Source organism: Nerophis ophidion, linkage group LG28 (genome assembly GCF_033978795.1).
Source record: "Nerophis ophidion isolate RoL-2023_Sa linkage group LG28, RoL_Noph_v1.0, whole genome shotgun sequence".
Taxonomy (NCBI): domain Eukaryota; kingdom Metazoa; phylum Chordata; class Actinopteri; order Syngnathiformes; family Syngnathidae; genus Nerophis; species Nerophis ophidion.
Window position 1 is genome coordinate 2,285,414 of NC_084638.1, and position 15,175 is coordinate 2,300,588.

The 15,175-nt window shown below is 35.3% G+C and overlaps 2 protein-coding genes across 6 annotated transcripts in view; both read right to left on the reverse strand.

Moving 5' to 3' along the window:
* Positions 1 to 1,345, reverse strand: part of LOC133545386 (serine/threonine-protein kinase tousled-like 1-B) — a 95,307-nt gene extending 93,962 nt beyond the window's left edge. For 2 of the 4 annotated variants that reach the window (XM_061890892.1, XM_061890894.1), the window contains exon 1: positions 856 to 1,345. In XM_061890892.1, coding sequence (XP_061746876.1) covers positions 856 to 1,057 — 202 coding nt within the window. In that variant the 5' untranslated portion in view covers positions 1,058 to 1,345. The remainder of the gene's footprint in view (positions 1 to 855) is intronic. The other 2 variants (XM_061890895.1, XM_061890891.1) reach the window with 2 other exon arrangements.
* Positions 1,346 to 14,868: 13,523 nt separating this feature from the next.
* Positions 14,869 to 15,175, reverse strand: part of LOC133544967 (unconventional myosin-VIIb-like) — a 130,630-nt gene continuing 130,323 nt past the window's right edge. For both annotated transcript variants that reach the window (XM_061890225.1, XM_061890226.1), the window contains one exon: positions 14,869 to 15,112. In XM_061890225.1, the coding sequence (XP_061746209.1) occupies positions 15,020 to 15,112 (93 nt within the window). In that variant the 3' untranslated portion in view covers positions 14,869 to 15,019. The remainder of the gene's footprint in view (positions 15,113 to 15,175) is intronic.

The following is a 15,175-nucleotide window of genomic DNA, read 5'->3' on the forward strand; positions in this document are numbered from 1 at the left end:
AATTTTGATTCGCCGAAAGTCTTATCGACCACAAATATTGTGTTTGTTTTCTTTTTTTTAGTGAAATAAGTTACGTTTATGACAACCTTTTTCCAAAACCCAATATAGAATGTTTTGATTGATTGATTGATACTTTTATTAGTAGATTGCACAGTACAGTACATATTCCGTACAATTGACCACTAAATGGTAACACCCCAACTTGTTTAAGTCGGGGTCCACGTTAATCAATTCATGGTAAAATGTGAGTTATAACAAGATAATGCATACATGTATCATTTGTTTTTGTAAAACGGCAACAGACAAGCAGGTAGAAAATGGATGAATGGGTTACAAAAAAGCGGGGACATCAATTTTTATGATTTGATGGGGCCCCCCGGGACCCCATTTTGAGGATTCCCAGAGCCAACACTGAAATATGCCATCCATCCGTCCATTTTCTACCCTTTTTTGGGGTCGTTGGTGCCTATCTCAGCTAGGTGGCGTAAACCCTGGACAAGTCGCTACCTGATAGACATTACAATTCCAATAGATGATACAGGTCATGGCCTAGCTATGCAGAGGCTTTGTAACCTTTTAAATGTATATAAACAAGTTATTTAGTATCCAACACTTACAAAACGGCGACAACAAAGTCGTCAATATGACGCTCGACGGTAAAAAATAAGGAGATAAATGAATGTAAACTAGAATGCGAGCTAAGCTACTTTGACTAGCCATCAACACAAAAGTGACAGCTGACGGTGAACTTGACATCCATTTTATTTTTTTATTATTATTCACTTCCACATAACGTTAGCTGGATACTAACCCACAGACACAAAACAAAAAAACAGAGAGAGTTGACAGGGATACCTTCCTTGCTCTTGGCGGCGGCCGTTATATGTTGTTGAGAAATGGTCGGGGAGGAGGAGAGCTGCGACCAAGATGGCGTCGCCTCCAAACTTCCACCACCACTTCCACTGTTACTTTGGACCGTCATGGAGGCGCTTTGCCGCCGCGACGAGCCGAAGTACGCGCTCTCGATAATTCGACGGAGCTCCGAGTTGTCGTCCATCGACTCACACCTGCTGTAGCCACAAGGGGGGAAGAAAAAAAAAAAAAAAAAAAATGGCCGCTGACCGTGAGTTTATGCGGTGGTTGGCGAGACGCCTCGGGAGTTGTAGTCCGGGTGTGTCCGGCGGAGGAGCGTCTTCCTCGGGGACTCGGCGGAGGGGATCCGGTGGAAGCCTCGCATGATGACCGAGGGCAGCATCCGCTTCTTGGAGCGGGGCTTTGATTAGCACGGGAGGCGAGGCTATCGCGAGGCCGAACAGCGCGGGAAGTCGGGAGGAGGGAGGGGGCGTGGCGCAGGCGTAGACACTGACCTGGGATCAGTTCTTCATCCTTGACATTAGCTGGGCGCTCAGCGGAAGACGCGGATCGACATTGACCCCAGAACAGCACCCTTCCTTTTTTTTTGTTTTTTTTCCCCTTTCTTTTATTTATTTATTTTTAAACCTTGACCCGAGAACTGTACCCTTCCTTTTTTTCTTTTTAATGTATTTGTTTATTTATTTTTTTACAAAACCTTGACCCGAAAACAGTCCCCTTCCTTTTTTCCCCCTCTTTTTGATTTTAATTTTTATAAAATTTGACCCAAGAACATCCCGCGTACTTTTTTCTTTTTATTTATTTTGTAAACCTTGACTCGAGAAAAGCCTCCTTCCTTTTTTTTCTTTTCTTTTTTAAACCTTGACCCGAGAACTCTACCCTTCCTTTTTTTTTCTTATTATTTTTTTAAATTTTAATAAACCTTTTTTTTTCTTCTTTTTAATGTATTTTTTTATAAACCTTGACTCGAGAACAGCCTCCTTCCTTTTTTTTCTTTTTTCTTTTCTTTTTTTAAACCTTGACCCGAGAACTGTACCCTTCCTTTTTTTATTGTTTATTATTTTAAACAATTTTATAAGCCTTTTTTTTCTTCTTTTTAATGTATTTTTTTATAAACCTGACCCGTGAACAGCTTCGTTTTTTTTTTCTTTTTAATTTATTTATTTTTACAAAACCTTGACCCGAAAACAGTCCTCTTCCTTTTTTCCCCCTCTTTTTGATTTTAATTTTTATAAAATTTGACCCAAGAACATCCCGTGTCCTTTTTTCTTTTTATTTATTTTGTAAACCTTGACTCGAGAACAGCCTCCTTCCTTTTTTTTCTCTTTTCTTTTTTTTTTTAAACCTTGACCCGAGAACTCTACCCTTCCTTTTTTTTCTTATTATTTTTTTTAATTTTAATAAACCTTTTTTTTTCTTCTTTTTAATGTATTTTTTTACAAAACCTTGACCCGAAAACAGTCCCCTTCCTTTTTTTCCCCTCTTTTTAATTGTAATTTTTATAAACCTTGACCCTAGAACATCCCTCTTCCTTATTGTTTTCCTTTTTATTTTTATTTGTTTTTATAAACCTTGACTCAAGAACAGCCTCCTCCCTTTTTTTTCTTTTCTTTTTTTAAACCTTGACCCGAGAACTGTACCCTTCCTTTTTTTTCTTGTTTATTATTTTTTAAATTTGTATAAACCTTTTTTTTCTTCTTTTTAATGTATTTTTTTATAAACCTGACCCGTGAACAGCTTCCTTTTTTTTTTCTTTTTAATTTATTTATTTATTTTTACAAAACCTTGACCCGAAAACAGTCCCCTTCCTTTTTTTCCCCTCTTTTTAATTTTAATTTTTATAAACCTTGACCCTAGAACATCCCTCTTCCTTTTTGTTTTCCTTTTTATCTATTTTTATTTGTTTTTATAAACCTTGACTCGAGAACAGCCTCCTTCCTTTTTTTTCCTTTTTCTTTTTTTTTTTTAAACCTTGACCCGAGAACTGTACCCTTCCTTTTTTTATTGCTTATTATTTTAAACAATTTTATAAACCTTTTTTTTCTTCTTTTTAATGTATTTTTTTATAAACCTTGACCCGTGAACAGCTTCGTTTTTTTTTCTTTTTAATTTATTTATTTATTTATTTTTACAAAACCTTGACCCGAAAACAGTCCCCTTCCTTTTTACCCCTCTTTTTAATTTAAATTTTTATAAACCTTGACCCTAGAACATCCCTCTTCCTTATTGTTTTCCTTTTTATTTATTTTTATTTGTTTTTATAAACCTTGACTCAAGAACAGCCTCTTTCCTATTTTTTCTTTTCTTTTTTTAAACCTTGACCCGAGAACTGTACCCTTCCTTTTTTTTTCTTGTTTATTATTTTTTAAAATTTTATAAACATTTTTTTTCTTCTTTTTAATTTATTTTTTTATAAACCTTGACCCGAGAACAGCTCCCTTCTTTTTTTCTTTTTAATGTATTTATTTTTTTTTTTTTTTACAAAACCTTGACCCGAAAACAGTCCCCTTCCTTTTTTTTCCCCTCTTTTTAATTTTAATTTTTATAAAATTTGACCCAAGAACATCCCGCTTCCTTTTTTCTTTTTATTTACTTTGTAAACCTTGACTCGAGAACTCTACCCTTCCTTTTTTTTCTTGTTTATTATTTTTTATTTTTATAAACCTTTTTTTTTTCTTCTTTTTAATGTATCTTTTTATAAACCTTGACCCGGGAACAGATTCCTTTTTTTTTCTTTTTAATTATATATATTTTTTACAAAACCTTGACCCGAAAACAGTCCCCTTCCTTTTTTTCCCCTCTTTTTGATTGTAATTTTTATAAACCTTGACCCTAGGACATCCCTCTTCCTTTTTGTTTTCCTTTTTATCTATTTTTATTTGTTTTTATAAACCTTGACTCGAGAACAGCCTCCTTCCTTTTTTTTCTTTTTTCTTTTCTTTTTTTAAACCTTGACCCGAGAACTGTACCCTTCCTTTTTTTTCTTGTTTATTATTTTAAACAATTTTATAAGCCTTTTTTTTCTTCTTTTTAATGTATTTTTTTATAAATCTGACCCGTGAACAGCTTCGTTTTTTTTTCTTTTTAATTTATTTATTTATTTTTACAAAACCTTGACCCGAAAACAGTCCCCTTCCTTTTTTCCCCCTCTTTTTGATTTTAATTTTTATAAAATTTGACCCAAGAACATCCCGTGTCCTTTTTTCTTTTTATTTATTTTGTAAACCTTGACTCGAGAACAGCCTCCTTCCTTTTTTTTCTCTTTTCTTTTTTTTTTTTAAACCTTGACCCGAGAACTCTACCCTTCCTTTTTTTTCTTATTATTTTTTTTTATTTTAATAAACCTTTTTTTTTCTTCTTTTTAATGTACTTTTTTACAAAACCTTGACCCGAAAACAGTCCCCTTCCTTTTTTTCCCCTCTTTTTAATTGTAATTTTTATAAACCTTGACCCTAGAACATCCCTCTTCCTTATTGTTTTCCTTTTTATTTATTTTTATTTGTTTTTATAAACCTTGACTCAAGAACAGCCTCCTCCCTTTTTTTTCTTTTCTTTTTTTAAACCTTGACCCGAGAACTGTACCCTTCCTTTTTTTTCTTGTTTATTATTTTTTAAATTTGTATAAACCTTTTTTTTCTTCTTTTTAATGTATTTTTTTATAAACCTGACCCGTGAACAGCTTCCTTTTTTTTTTCTTTTTAATTTATTTATTTATTTTTACAAAACCTTGACCCGAAAACAGTCCCCTTCCTTTTTTTCCCCTCTTTTTAATTTTAATTTTTATAAACCTTGACCCTAGAACATCCCTCTTCCTTTTTGTTTTCCTTTTTATCTATTTTTATTTGTTTTTATAAACCTTGACTCGAGAACAGCCTCCTTCCTTTTTTTTCCTTTTTCTTTTTTTTTTTTAAACCTTGACCCGAGAACTGTACCCTTCCTTTTTTTATTGCTTATTATTTTAAACAATTTTATAAACCTTTTTTTTCTTCTTTTTAATGTATTTTTTTATAAACCTGACCCGTGAACAGCTTCCTTTTTTTTTCTTTTTAATTAATTTATTTATTTTTACAAAACCTTGACCCGAAAACAGTCCCCTTCCTTTTTTTTCCTCTTTTTAATTTTAATTTTTATAAACTTTGACCCTAGAACATCCCGCTTCCATTTTCTTTTTATTCATTTTTATTTATTTTGTAAACCTTGACCCGAAAACAGTCTCCTTCCTTTTTTTCTTTTTTCTTTTCTTTTTTTAAACCTTGACCCGAGAACTGTACCCTTCCTTTTTTTTTCTTCGTTTTTAAAAAAAATTATAAACCTTTTTTTTTCTTCTAAATTTATTTTTTATTAACCTTGACCTGAGAACAGCTTCCTTTTTTTTCTTTTTAATTCATATATATATATATTTTTTTTGTTTACAACACCTTGACCCGAAAACAGTCCCCTTCCTTTTTTTCCCCTCTTTTTCATTTAAATTTTTATAAACTTTGACCCTAGAACATCCCTCTTCCCTTTTGTTTTATTTTTTATTTATTTATTTGTATTTGTTTTTATAAACCTAGACTCGAAAACAGCCTCCTTCCTTTTTTTCTTTTTTTTTAAAACTTGACCCGAGAACTGTACCCTTCCTTTTTTTTTTTTTTTTTTAATTTGTATAAACCTTTTTTTTTTCTTCTTTTTAATGTATTTTTTTATAAACCTTGACCCGAGAACAACTTCCTTCTTTTTTTTTCTTTTTGATTTATTTTATTTTTTTTAATTTTTATAAGCCTTTACCCGAGAACGGCTTCCTTCTTTTTTTCTTTTTAATTTCTTTTATATTTTTTTCATAAACCTTGACCTGAAAACAGACCCCTTTCTTTTTTTTTCTTCCTCTTTTTAATTTTGATTTGGCCCTAGTGTGTGAATGTTGTCTGTCTATCTGTGTAGGCCCTGCGATGAGGTGGCGACTTGTCCAAGGTGCACACCGCCTTCCGCCCGATTGTAGCTGGGAATAAGCGGTGGGAAATGGATGGATGGATAAACCTTGACCCTTGAACATCCCTCTTCCTTTTTGTTTTCCTTTTTATTTATTTTTATAAACCTTGACTCAAGAACAGCCTCCTTCTTTTTATTTCTTTTTTATTTTATTTTCATAAAACTTCACCCGGGAAAAGTCCGCTTCCTTCTTTTTCTTCTTTTTAATTTATTTGATGTTTATAAACCTTGACCCGAGACCCAGCCCCTACATTTTTATTTATTATTTTTTAAATGTTCATAAATCTTGTCCCGAGAACAGTACTCTTCCTTTTTTTTCTCTCTCTCTTTTAATTTTTTATTTTTATAAACCTTGACCCAAGAATAGACCCCTTCCTTTTTTTTCTTTTTATTTATTTTATATTTTTTTAATTTTTATAACCCTTGACTCGAGAACAGCCTCCTTCCTTTTTTTTTTTATAACCCTTGACCCGAAAACAGTCCCCTTCCTTTTTTCTTATTTTTTTTAAACCTTGACCCGAAAACAGCCCCCCTCCTTTTTTTACTTTTATTTTTATATAACTTGACCCGAGAACAGTCCCCTTCCTTTTTGTCTTCTTTTAATTTTTATTTAATTTTTTTAAACCTTGACCCGAGAACAGTCCCCTTCCTTTTTTTTTAAATTGTTTTTATTTATTTTTATTTTTATAAACCGTGACCCAAAAACAGTACCCTTCCTTTTTTTTTCTCTTTTTATATTTTTTTATTTTATAAACCTTGTCCTGAGAACAACCCCTTTCCTTTTTTTTACTTTGTATTTATTCATTTATTTTAGATTTTATTGATTTTTATAAACTTGACTTGAGAAAAGCCCCCTTCCTTTTTTAAAAAAAGTTGTATTTTTAATTGTTATAAAACTTGACTTGAGAACAGCCTCCTTCCTTTTTCAATTTTTTTGATTTATTATTTTATAACCTTGACCTGAGAGGAGTGCCCTTCCTTTTTTTTTCTTCTTTTTTTGTATTTTTATAAACCTTGACCCGAGAACAACCCCCTTCCTTTTTTTTCCTTTTCATTTATTCTTTATTTTTATTTTTTTATAAACCTTGACCTGAGACCAGCTCCCTTCTTTTATTTATTTATAAATGTATTTATTTATTTGATTTTTGTAAACCTTTATTTATAATATGCAACTTTTACAAACAGGCATATAAATAATAAAAATCAAAACAAGTACAAAAACAGTACAAAACAATCCAAAACAGAGCCAGAGTTGTAAACTCAATGAAGCAGTGTTTTTCAACCACTGTGCTGCGGCACACTAGTGTACCAAGAAATAGTCTGGTGTGCCGTGGGAGAAATCAGTAATTATAATCAAATAAGTCCTAACTAAATATGTTGAATAAGAAAGGACTCATTTTTCTTTTTACATACAATTTTTTTCGTGCTAAAATAAATAAACAGCGAAATTAACAATAAATAATAACACATATATTAGTCATCATTTTTGCGCTTAAGAAACTTCCCTATGACTTCTTCTGTTTGTCTGATATTGTCATGACTGTCACAAGTGGTGGAAGAGTGTACTACAATTAAGTATCCCATACGGACCACAGCTAAGAAAGAGATTTTTTGGCTTCCCACTCGGGAATAAACTTTCATTTATAATATGCAACATTTACAAACAAGCAAATTAATAATAACAATCAAAACAAGTAAAGTAACAGAACAAAAACAGCACCAGGGGGTTGTAAACTCAATAAAGCAACTAAAACAGAAGGCAAAATATACACTATATTGCCAAAAGTATTTGGCCACCCGTCCAAATGATGAGAACCAGGTGTCCTAATCACTTGGCCCGGGTCACAGGTGTATAAAATCAAGCAATTAGGCATGGAGACTGTTTTTTACAAACATTTGTGAAAGGATGGGGCGCTTTCAGTGATTTCCAGCGTGGAACCGTCACAGGATGCCAACTGTGCAACAAAATCCAGTCGTGAAATTTCCCCGCTCCTAAATATTCCAAAGTCAACCGTCGGCTTTATTATGAGAAAATAGAAGAGTTTGGGAACAACAGCAACTCAGCCAACAAGTGGTAGGTAAGCCACGTAAAGTGACAAGAGAGGGGTCAGCGGAGGAATTATGGTTTGGGGTTGTTTGTCAGGAGTTGGGCTTGGCCCCTTAGTTCAAATGAAAGGAACTTTGAATGCTCCAGGATAGCAAAATATTTTAGACAATTCCATGCTCCCAGCCTTGTGGGAATAGTTGGAGCGTTTCCATCATGACTGTGCACCAGTGCACAAAGCAAGGTCCATAAAGACATTAATGACAGAGTCTGGTGTGGATGAACTTGACTGGCCTGCACAGAGTCCTGACCTAAACTTGATGGAACACCTTTGGGATGAATTGAGAGCCAGGCCTTCTCGACCGACATCAGTGTGTGACCTTTTGGAAGAATGGTGGAAAATTCCTATAAACACACTCGGCGACCTTGTGGACAGCCTTCCCAGAAGAGTTGAAAATGTAATAGCTGCAAAAGGTGGGCCAAAATCACATTGAACCCCATGGGTTATTAGGCCCTGCGATGAGGTGGCGACTTGTCCAGGGTGTACGCCGCCTTCCGCCCGATTGCAGCTGATATAGGCTCCAGCCACCCCCCGCGACCCCAAAAAGGACAAGCGGTAGGAAATGGATGGATGGATGGAGTTTGAACATCAATGTTGTCTTTGTGGCATATTCAACTGAATATGGGTTGAAAATGATTTGCAAATCATTTTATTCCGTTTCTATTTACATCTAACACAATTTCCCAACTCTTATGGAAATGGGGTTTATATATCTATATCTATCTCTATATATATATATATACATATATATATATATATACATACACATGCATATATATACAAACATATATACATACATATATTTACATAGATATACATATATACAGTATATACATATAAACATACATATATGTTTTATATATGTACATACACACATATGTGTGTATATATATATAGTGTGTGTACATATATATATACATACATACATACATATAAACATACTCATACATACATATATACATACACATATACATACATACATACATATATATATATAAACACACACACATATATACACATATGTACATACATACATACATACACACACACATATATATATATATATATATATATACATACATATACACATATATACGTACATATATACACACATATACATATATACACATATATATACACATATGTACATACATACATACATATACACATATATAGTGTGTGTGTGTATATATATATATATATATATATATATATATATATATATATATATATATAGACCTAGACTACAAAGGGGTTTGGGTCCATCTCAAATATTAAGACTAAATTAGTAATCTTACTCTTGATTGTAATCATGCTTAATTATTATATCTAACCTCAGTTTTTAATACAATTAAAATAAAATTATTTAACACAAACCTTAGGCTTGGATCAGGCTGATTAGAAAAATAAGTACAAACCAAATAGGAAAGGACTCATACATATATATATTTTTTTCCATTTTACATACAATAATTTAGCGCTGAAATAACGAAATTAATAATACATATTTTTCTTAGCTAAACCGTCAATAAAATAAAGTTAAAATGAAAAAGCAGCCTCACCACTTTAGTCATCGTTTTTGCGCTCCAGAAACTTCTACATGACTCCAGCCCCAGACTTCTTCTCTTTGTTTCATATTTTCATTACTGCCACAAGTGGTGGAAAAGTGTATTGCAACCGAGTATCCCGTACAGACCACATCTCCGAAACATTTTTTTTTTGGTACACTCATCTCACGTGGGCAAAAAATAATAATAATAATAATAATAATTTATTCGAATAAAGTTTCTTCAAATAATTCATAATGTTGGCGTCATTAAATTATACATATAGTGCAATAAAACAGCCATTGCTTTGGAAATTACAGGCAATAAACTCAGTATCATAAATCGGCATTGTTGAATATAAATAATATAACATATTCAGTAATTTTATATTGTTTGAACTTTAAATACACTTGTTAAATTTCCCCAGACACATTCGGTATATTTGTACAAAATATCGGCCTTTTTTTTGTAAATAACCACATGATTAACTTATTTTTGACAGCCATATTTGCTGTTAAAATCATTTACTTTTAGGTATTGCTTTGTCTAAAACAAGTCTGGACTTGTATTCAGATTTGAAGTGTGCACAATATTTAAAAGGTAAAACCCTTCAACGATCTGGAAAATGTTCCAAGCAAAAAGTGTCAGTATCAGCCGTGCTGACCCCGTATCGATCCGTTCTCAGGTCTTCATACTGTATGGTGGTGGTTGCAAATGGGAAGCTGACTCTACTCTACGGTCTTTTGTTCCGGATTTGGTGCAGTGCATCAAAAATGCCGCTCTGTAGCGTCTGCACAATCACACCCAAAGGTGTTTAGGAATTCCGAATACATTTGTTTGACTTGTATCGCACTAAAACACGTTCATTATCAATATACTATCTTTTTTTGTTTTGTTTCCTTCTTCTTCTGGTGCCGATCCACTTGACGGCGACTCAGGATGAGGAGAGGCACCAGCAATCACAAATTTTTTTTTTTTGGCCACAGGGTTTCCATGGTAACGGAGCAATGAGGACTGTATAAAGTGATGAGATTGTTGCACTACACCCTCAAGCTGCAGGCAGGGCATCCGAGGACATCCTGGCAGACATTTTATGAACTGCTTTTATAAATATATATATATATATATATATATATATATATATATATAGGATTAACCGAAGGAGCGTTCAAAACAAGATGGAATAATCACAACGCCTCCTTTAGAAACCAGACTTTGCGGAATTCTACAGAACTCAGCAAACACATTTGGAACCTCAAAGACAATGATGTTGAATATTCAATAACGTGGCAAATTCTTGAATCCAGGACACCTTACAACAGTGGTAATAAAAGATGCAACCTATGCTTAAAAGAGAAACTGTTTATTATATATCATCCAGATCTGTCATCCCTCAACAAGCGCAGTGAAATTATTTCAACATGCCGCCACAGACGGAAACACCTCCTAGGTAACACATGAGCCAATCACCGCACCCTACGCCTGCCTGTACCCACCCACTCTGTGCCCTATATAAACCATTGTATGTGAATGCTTCCATTAAAATCTCCTGGTGATTGAGGGAACCCCTCATGAAACACTTCTGTAGAGATGAAGTAGTCCTGTGATTTTTCCCACACCTACATATATATATATATATATATATATATATATATACATATATACACACATATATACATAATATACATACAGTTGTGATCAAAATTATTCAACCCCCACACAATTTTGGTGTTTTAGCAAGTTGGACATTTATTCCGCATTTTGTTTATAGTCATATCAAATAAAGATGTGTCAAATAGATGAATTCAACTTAAATTGTAACACCGTATTTTACAATACACCAAAAAAGGAAATTTTTCTTAATATCTCATTAACAAAAATATTCAACCCCTCGAAGATCATAACTCTTAAGAACAGAATTTGACTAAGGTCTTTTAAAATCAGGTGTTGAAAACACCTGTAGATGTGATTAGAACAATAACGAGCAACAATTAAACTGATTGAAAAAGACTGACGCTCAGCTTCTTGTAGATGGTCAATGGTGTATTTGTAACATGGTGAAGTCCAGGGAGTGGTCAAAGAAGTCAAGAGAGGAGGTAACTTCTCTTCATAAGAAAGGATATGGATATAAGAAAATAGCAAAGACGTTACACATTCCAAGAGACACAGTTGGGAGCATAATTCGCAAGTTTAAAGCTAAAGGCACAGTGGAAACACCACCTGGGCGTGGTAGAAAGAGGATGCTGTGTGCGTACAGTGGTGAAAAACCCCCAGGTAACAGCTGAGGAACTACAACAGGACATTGCAGAGGGGGGAACGCAGGTTTCGTCCCAGACAATAAGGCGTGCACTATGAGATGCCAGAACTCCCAGGCGCACCCCACTTCTGACTACCAGGCACAAGAAAATAGACTCCAGTATGCCAAAAATCATCGGGACAAACCCCAAAGGTTTTGGGAAACTGTTCTATGGAGTGATGAGACAAAAGTAGAACTCTTAGGGCCTATGAATCAACGTTATGTCTGGAGGAGAAAAAATTAAACTTACAAAGAAAAGAACACCTTGCCTACTGTTAAGCATGGTGGTGGGTCAATCATGCTCTGGGGCTGTTTCTCTGCCTCAGGTACCGGGAATCTCCAGCGCGTTCAAGGCATTATGAATTCTATTTCCTAGCAGGATATATTAGCTGCAAATGTCATGAAGTCAGTGAGGAAGCTGAGGCTTGGGAGACGTTGGAGCTTCCAACAGGACAAGGATCCCAAGCATACCTCCAAATCAACATCAGAGTGGTTGCAGAAGAAGGGCTGGAAGACTCTGGAGTGGCCTTCACAGTCGCCAGACCTAAATCCTCTAGAAAAGCTGTGGTGGGACTTGAAGAAGCCCAAGAATATGAAAGAACTGGAGGCCTTTGCCCAAGAGGAATGGGCTAAAATACTGTAGATGCTTGCAAGAAGCTTATGTATCACCTTTGAAGGATGTCATTACTGTTCTACTAAGTACTAAAGATGCATGGAACTAGGGGGTTGAATCATTTTGTCAATGAGATATTAAGAAAAATGTCCTTTTTTGGTATTTTGTAAAACACAGTGTTACAATTTAAGTTGCATTTGTCTATTTGACACAACTTTATTTGATATGACTATAAACAAAATACGAAATACATGTCCAACAGGCTAAAACACCAAAATTGTGTGGGGGTTGAATAAATTTGATCACAACTGTACATACATAATATACGTATATACACATATATACACATATACACATTATTAAATGAAATAAAATTTCCACTGATAGTCGCACACACATTAGGTGTGGTGAAATAACCCCCTGTAGTTGACCCATCCCGTTGTTCCACCCCCCTGAGAGGAGAGGGGAGCAGTGAGCAGCAGCGGTGGCCGCGCTCGGGAATCCTTTTGGAGATTTTACCCCCAGTTAAAACCCTTAAGCTGAGTGCCAAGCAGGGAGGTAATGGGTGGCATTTTTATAGTCTTTGGTATGACTCGGTTGGGGTTTGAACTCCTGTATATGTATATATATATATATATATATATATATATATATATATATATATATATATATATATATATATATATATATATATATATGTAGGTTTGGGAAAAATCACAAGACTACTTTATCTCTACAGAACTGTTTCATGAGGGGTTCCCTCAATCATCAGGAGATTGAGGGAACCCCTCATGAAACAGTTCTGTAGAGATGAAGTGGTCTTGTGATTTTCCCCACACATACATATATATATATATATATATATATATATATGCATACATACATATACATGTATATACACACATACATACATACATACATACACATTTACATATATACACAGATACATACTCTCGGGGGGTCAATACTACTCTAGTAATAGGCCTTTTAAATTAATTTAGCCATTTTTATGGTTGACAATGCTTAGTTTAGGATCAGGAATAAGTTAAATACCGGTGTGACTTTTCCTTGCCCTTATGCGGGCCTACCGAGGATGTCGTAGTGGTTTGTGTTGTGGTTTGTGCAGCCCTTTGAGACACTAGTGAATTAGGGCTATATAAGTAAAAGAAGGAGTATTTCCTTGAACTAAAGGTGACAGCTGTTTACGACCCACCCCTCCCTTTAGAAACAGCGGTTGCCATGTAATCAGGGAAAGTCCAAATAAAAGAGGAGGCGTACAATCTCTCGCCCGAGCGTGGTGAGACGGTACAAGAGTACAGTCCAGACGTCTCTCCTCAATTGAGCCAAATTTATATACCGAATTTCCTTGAATTGCCGCCGGGGCGATAATTAATTGAAAACCTCTTCTCACTCCTGCGCTTACCAAAGGCATGCGGTAAAAGTAAGCATGCGCTAAATATTTTACAACCTCTTCTCACTCCGGCACTTACCAAAGGCATGCAGTAAAAAAAATGGAGTGTGATGTAAGCTTGGACCTTAAATCCTACTGAATAGAACTTAATCTTCTTCCCTTTACGTGATTTCAAATTTACCGGTATTGAAATCAACCTCCTCCATTTTGAAAATGATGACTCGTGACGTGACGAGTTTGACCCGGCTGTAATACTAAGCATGCACTAATTAAGTCTCATCTTAAAACTCATCTGTATACTCTAGCCTTTAAATAGACCTCCTTTTTAGACCAGTTGATCTGCCGCTTCTTTTCTTTCTCCTATGTCCCCCCCTCCCTTGTGGAGGGGGTCCGGTCCGATGACCATGGATGAAGTACTGACTGTCCAGAGTCGAGACCCAGGATGGACCGCTCGTTGGGACCCAGGATGGACCGCTCGCCTGTATCGGTTGGGGACATCTCTACGCTGCTGATCCGCTTGAGATGGTTTCCTGTGGACGGGACTCTCACTGCTGTGTTGGAGCCACTATGGATTGAACTTTCACAGTATCATGTTAGACCCGCTCGACATCCATTGCTTTCGGTCCCCTAGATGGGGGGGGTTGCCCACATCTGAGGTCCTCTCCAAGGTTTCTCATAGTCAGCATTGTCACTGGCGTCCCACTGGATGTGAATTCTCCCTGCCCACTGGGTGTGAGTTTTCCTTGCCCTTTTGTGGGTTCTTCCGAGGATGTTGTAGTCGTAATGATTTGTGCAGTCCTTTGAGACATTTGTGATTTGGGGCTATATAAATAAACATTGATTGATTGATTGATTGATTATTTTGCAAAGCGAGTGTGACCCGGCAGTAATTCAAGGCAGGCGCTTACTATATGCCCTGTGGCAATTCAAGGGAACGGGGTATGCTTTAAAACAATATCATTTTTTTTAAATGTGCGATGTGGCGAGACACGGCCGTGCACGTTTTTACTACATTTATATCGGGTCAGTCAGAAGTGATGGAAAAGTGAAGAAAGTGTGAGGATACATATTTATTGTTCTATATAATCTATGGCCTTGGTAATTCTATACAGGAGCAGCTAAATTTTTTCAAAAGTATAAATTTCAGTTAAGAGAACAAAAACATTAAATATTCCTATCTTGCCGGCGTTCGGGCGCCGCAGATCAAGTGAACATGTGGTTTCTTGATCGGAAGGCCTGCCTCTGCCTCTCGTACATGGCCACGTACGATCTGACCAGGTCCTCCATTGTGTGACCCTGGAACATTCCACAACTGTTACTACCGACAACATCCGTTCACCTTAGACACCGAGTGAGTGA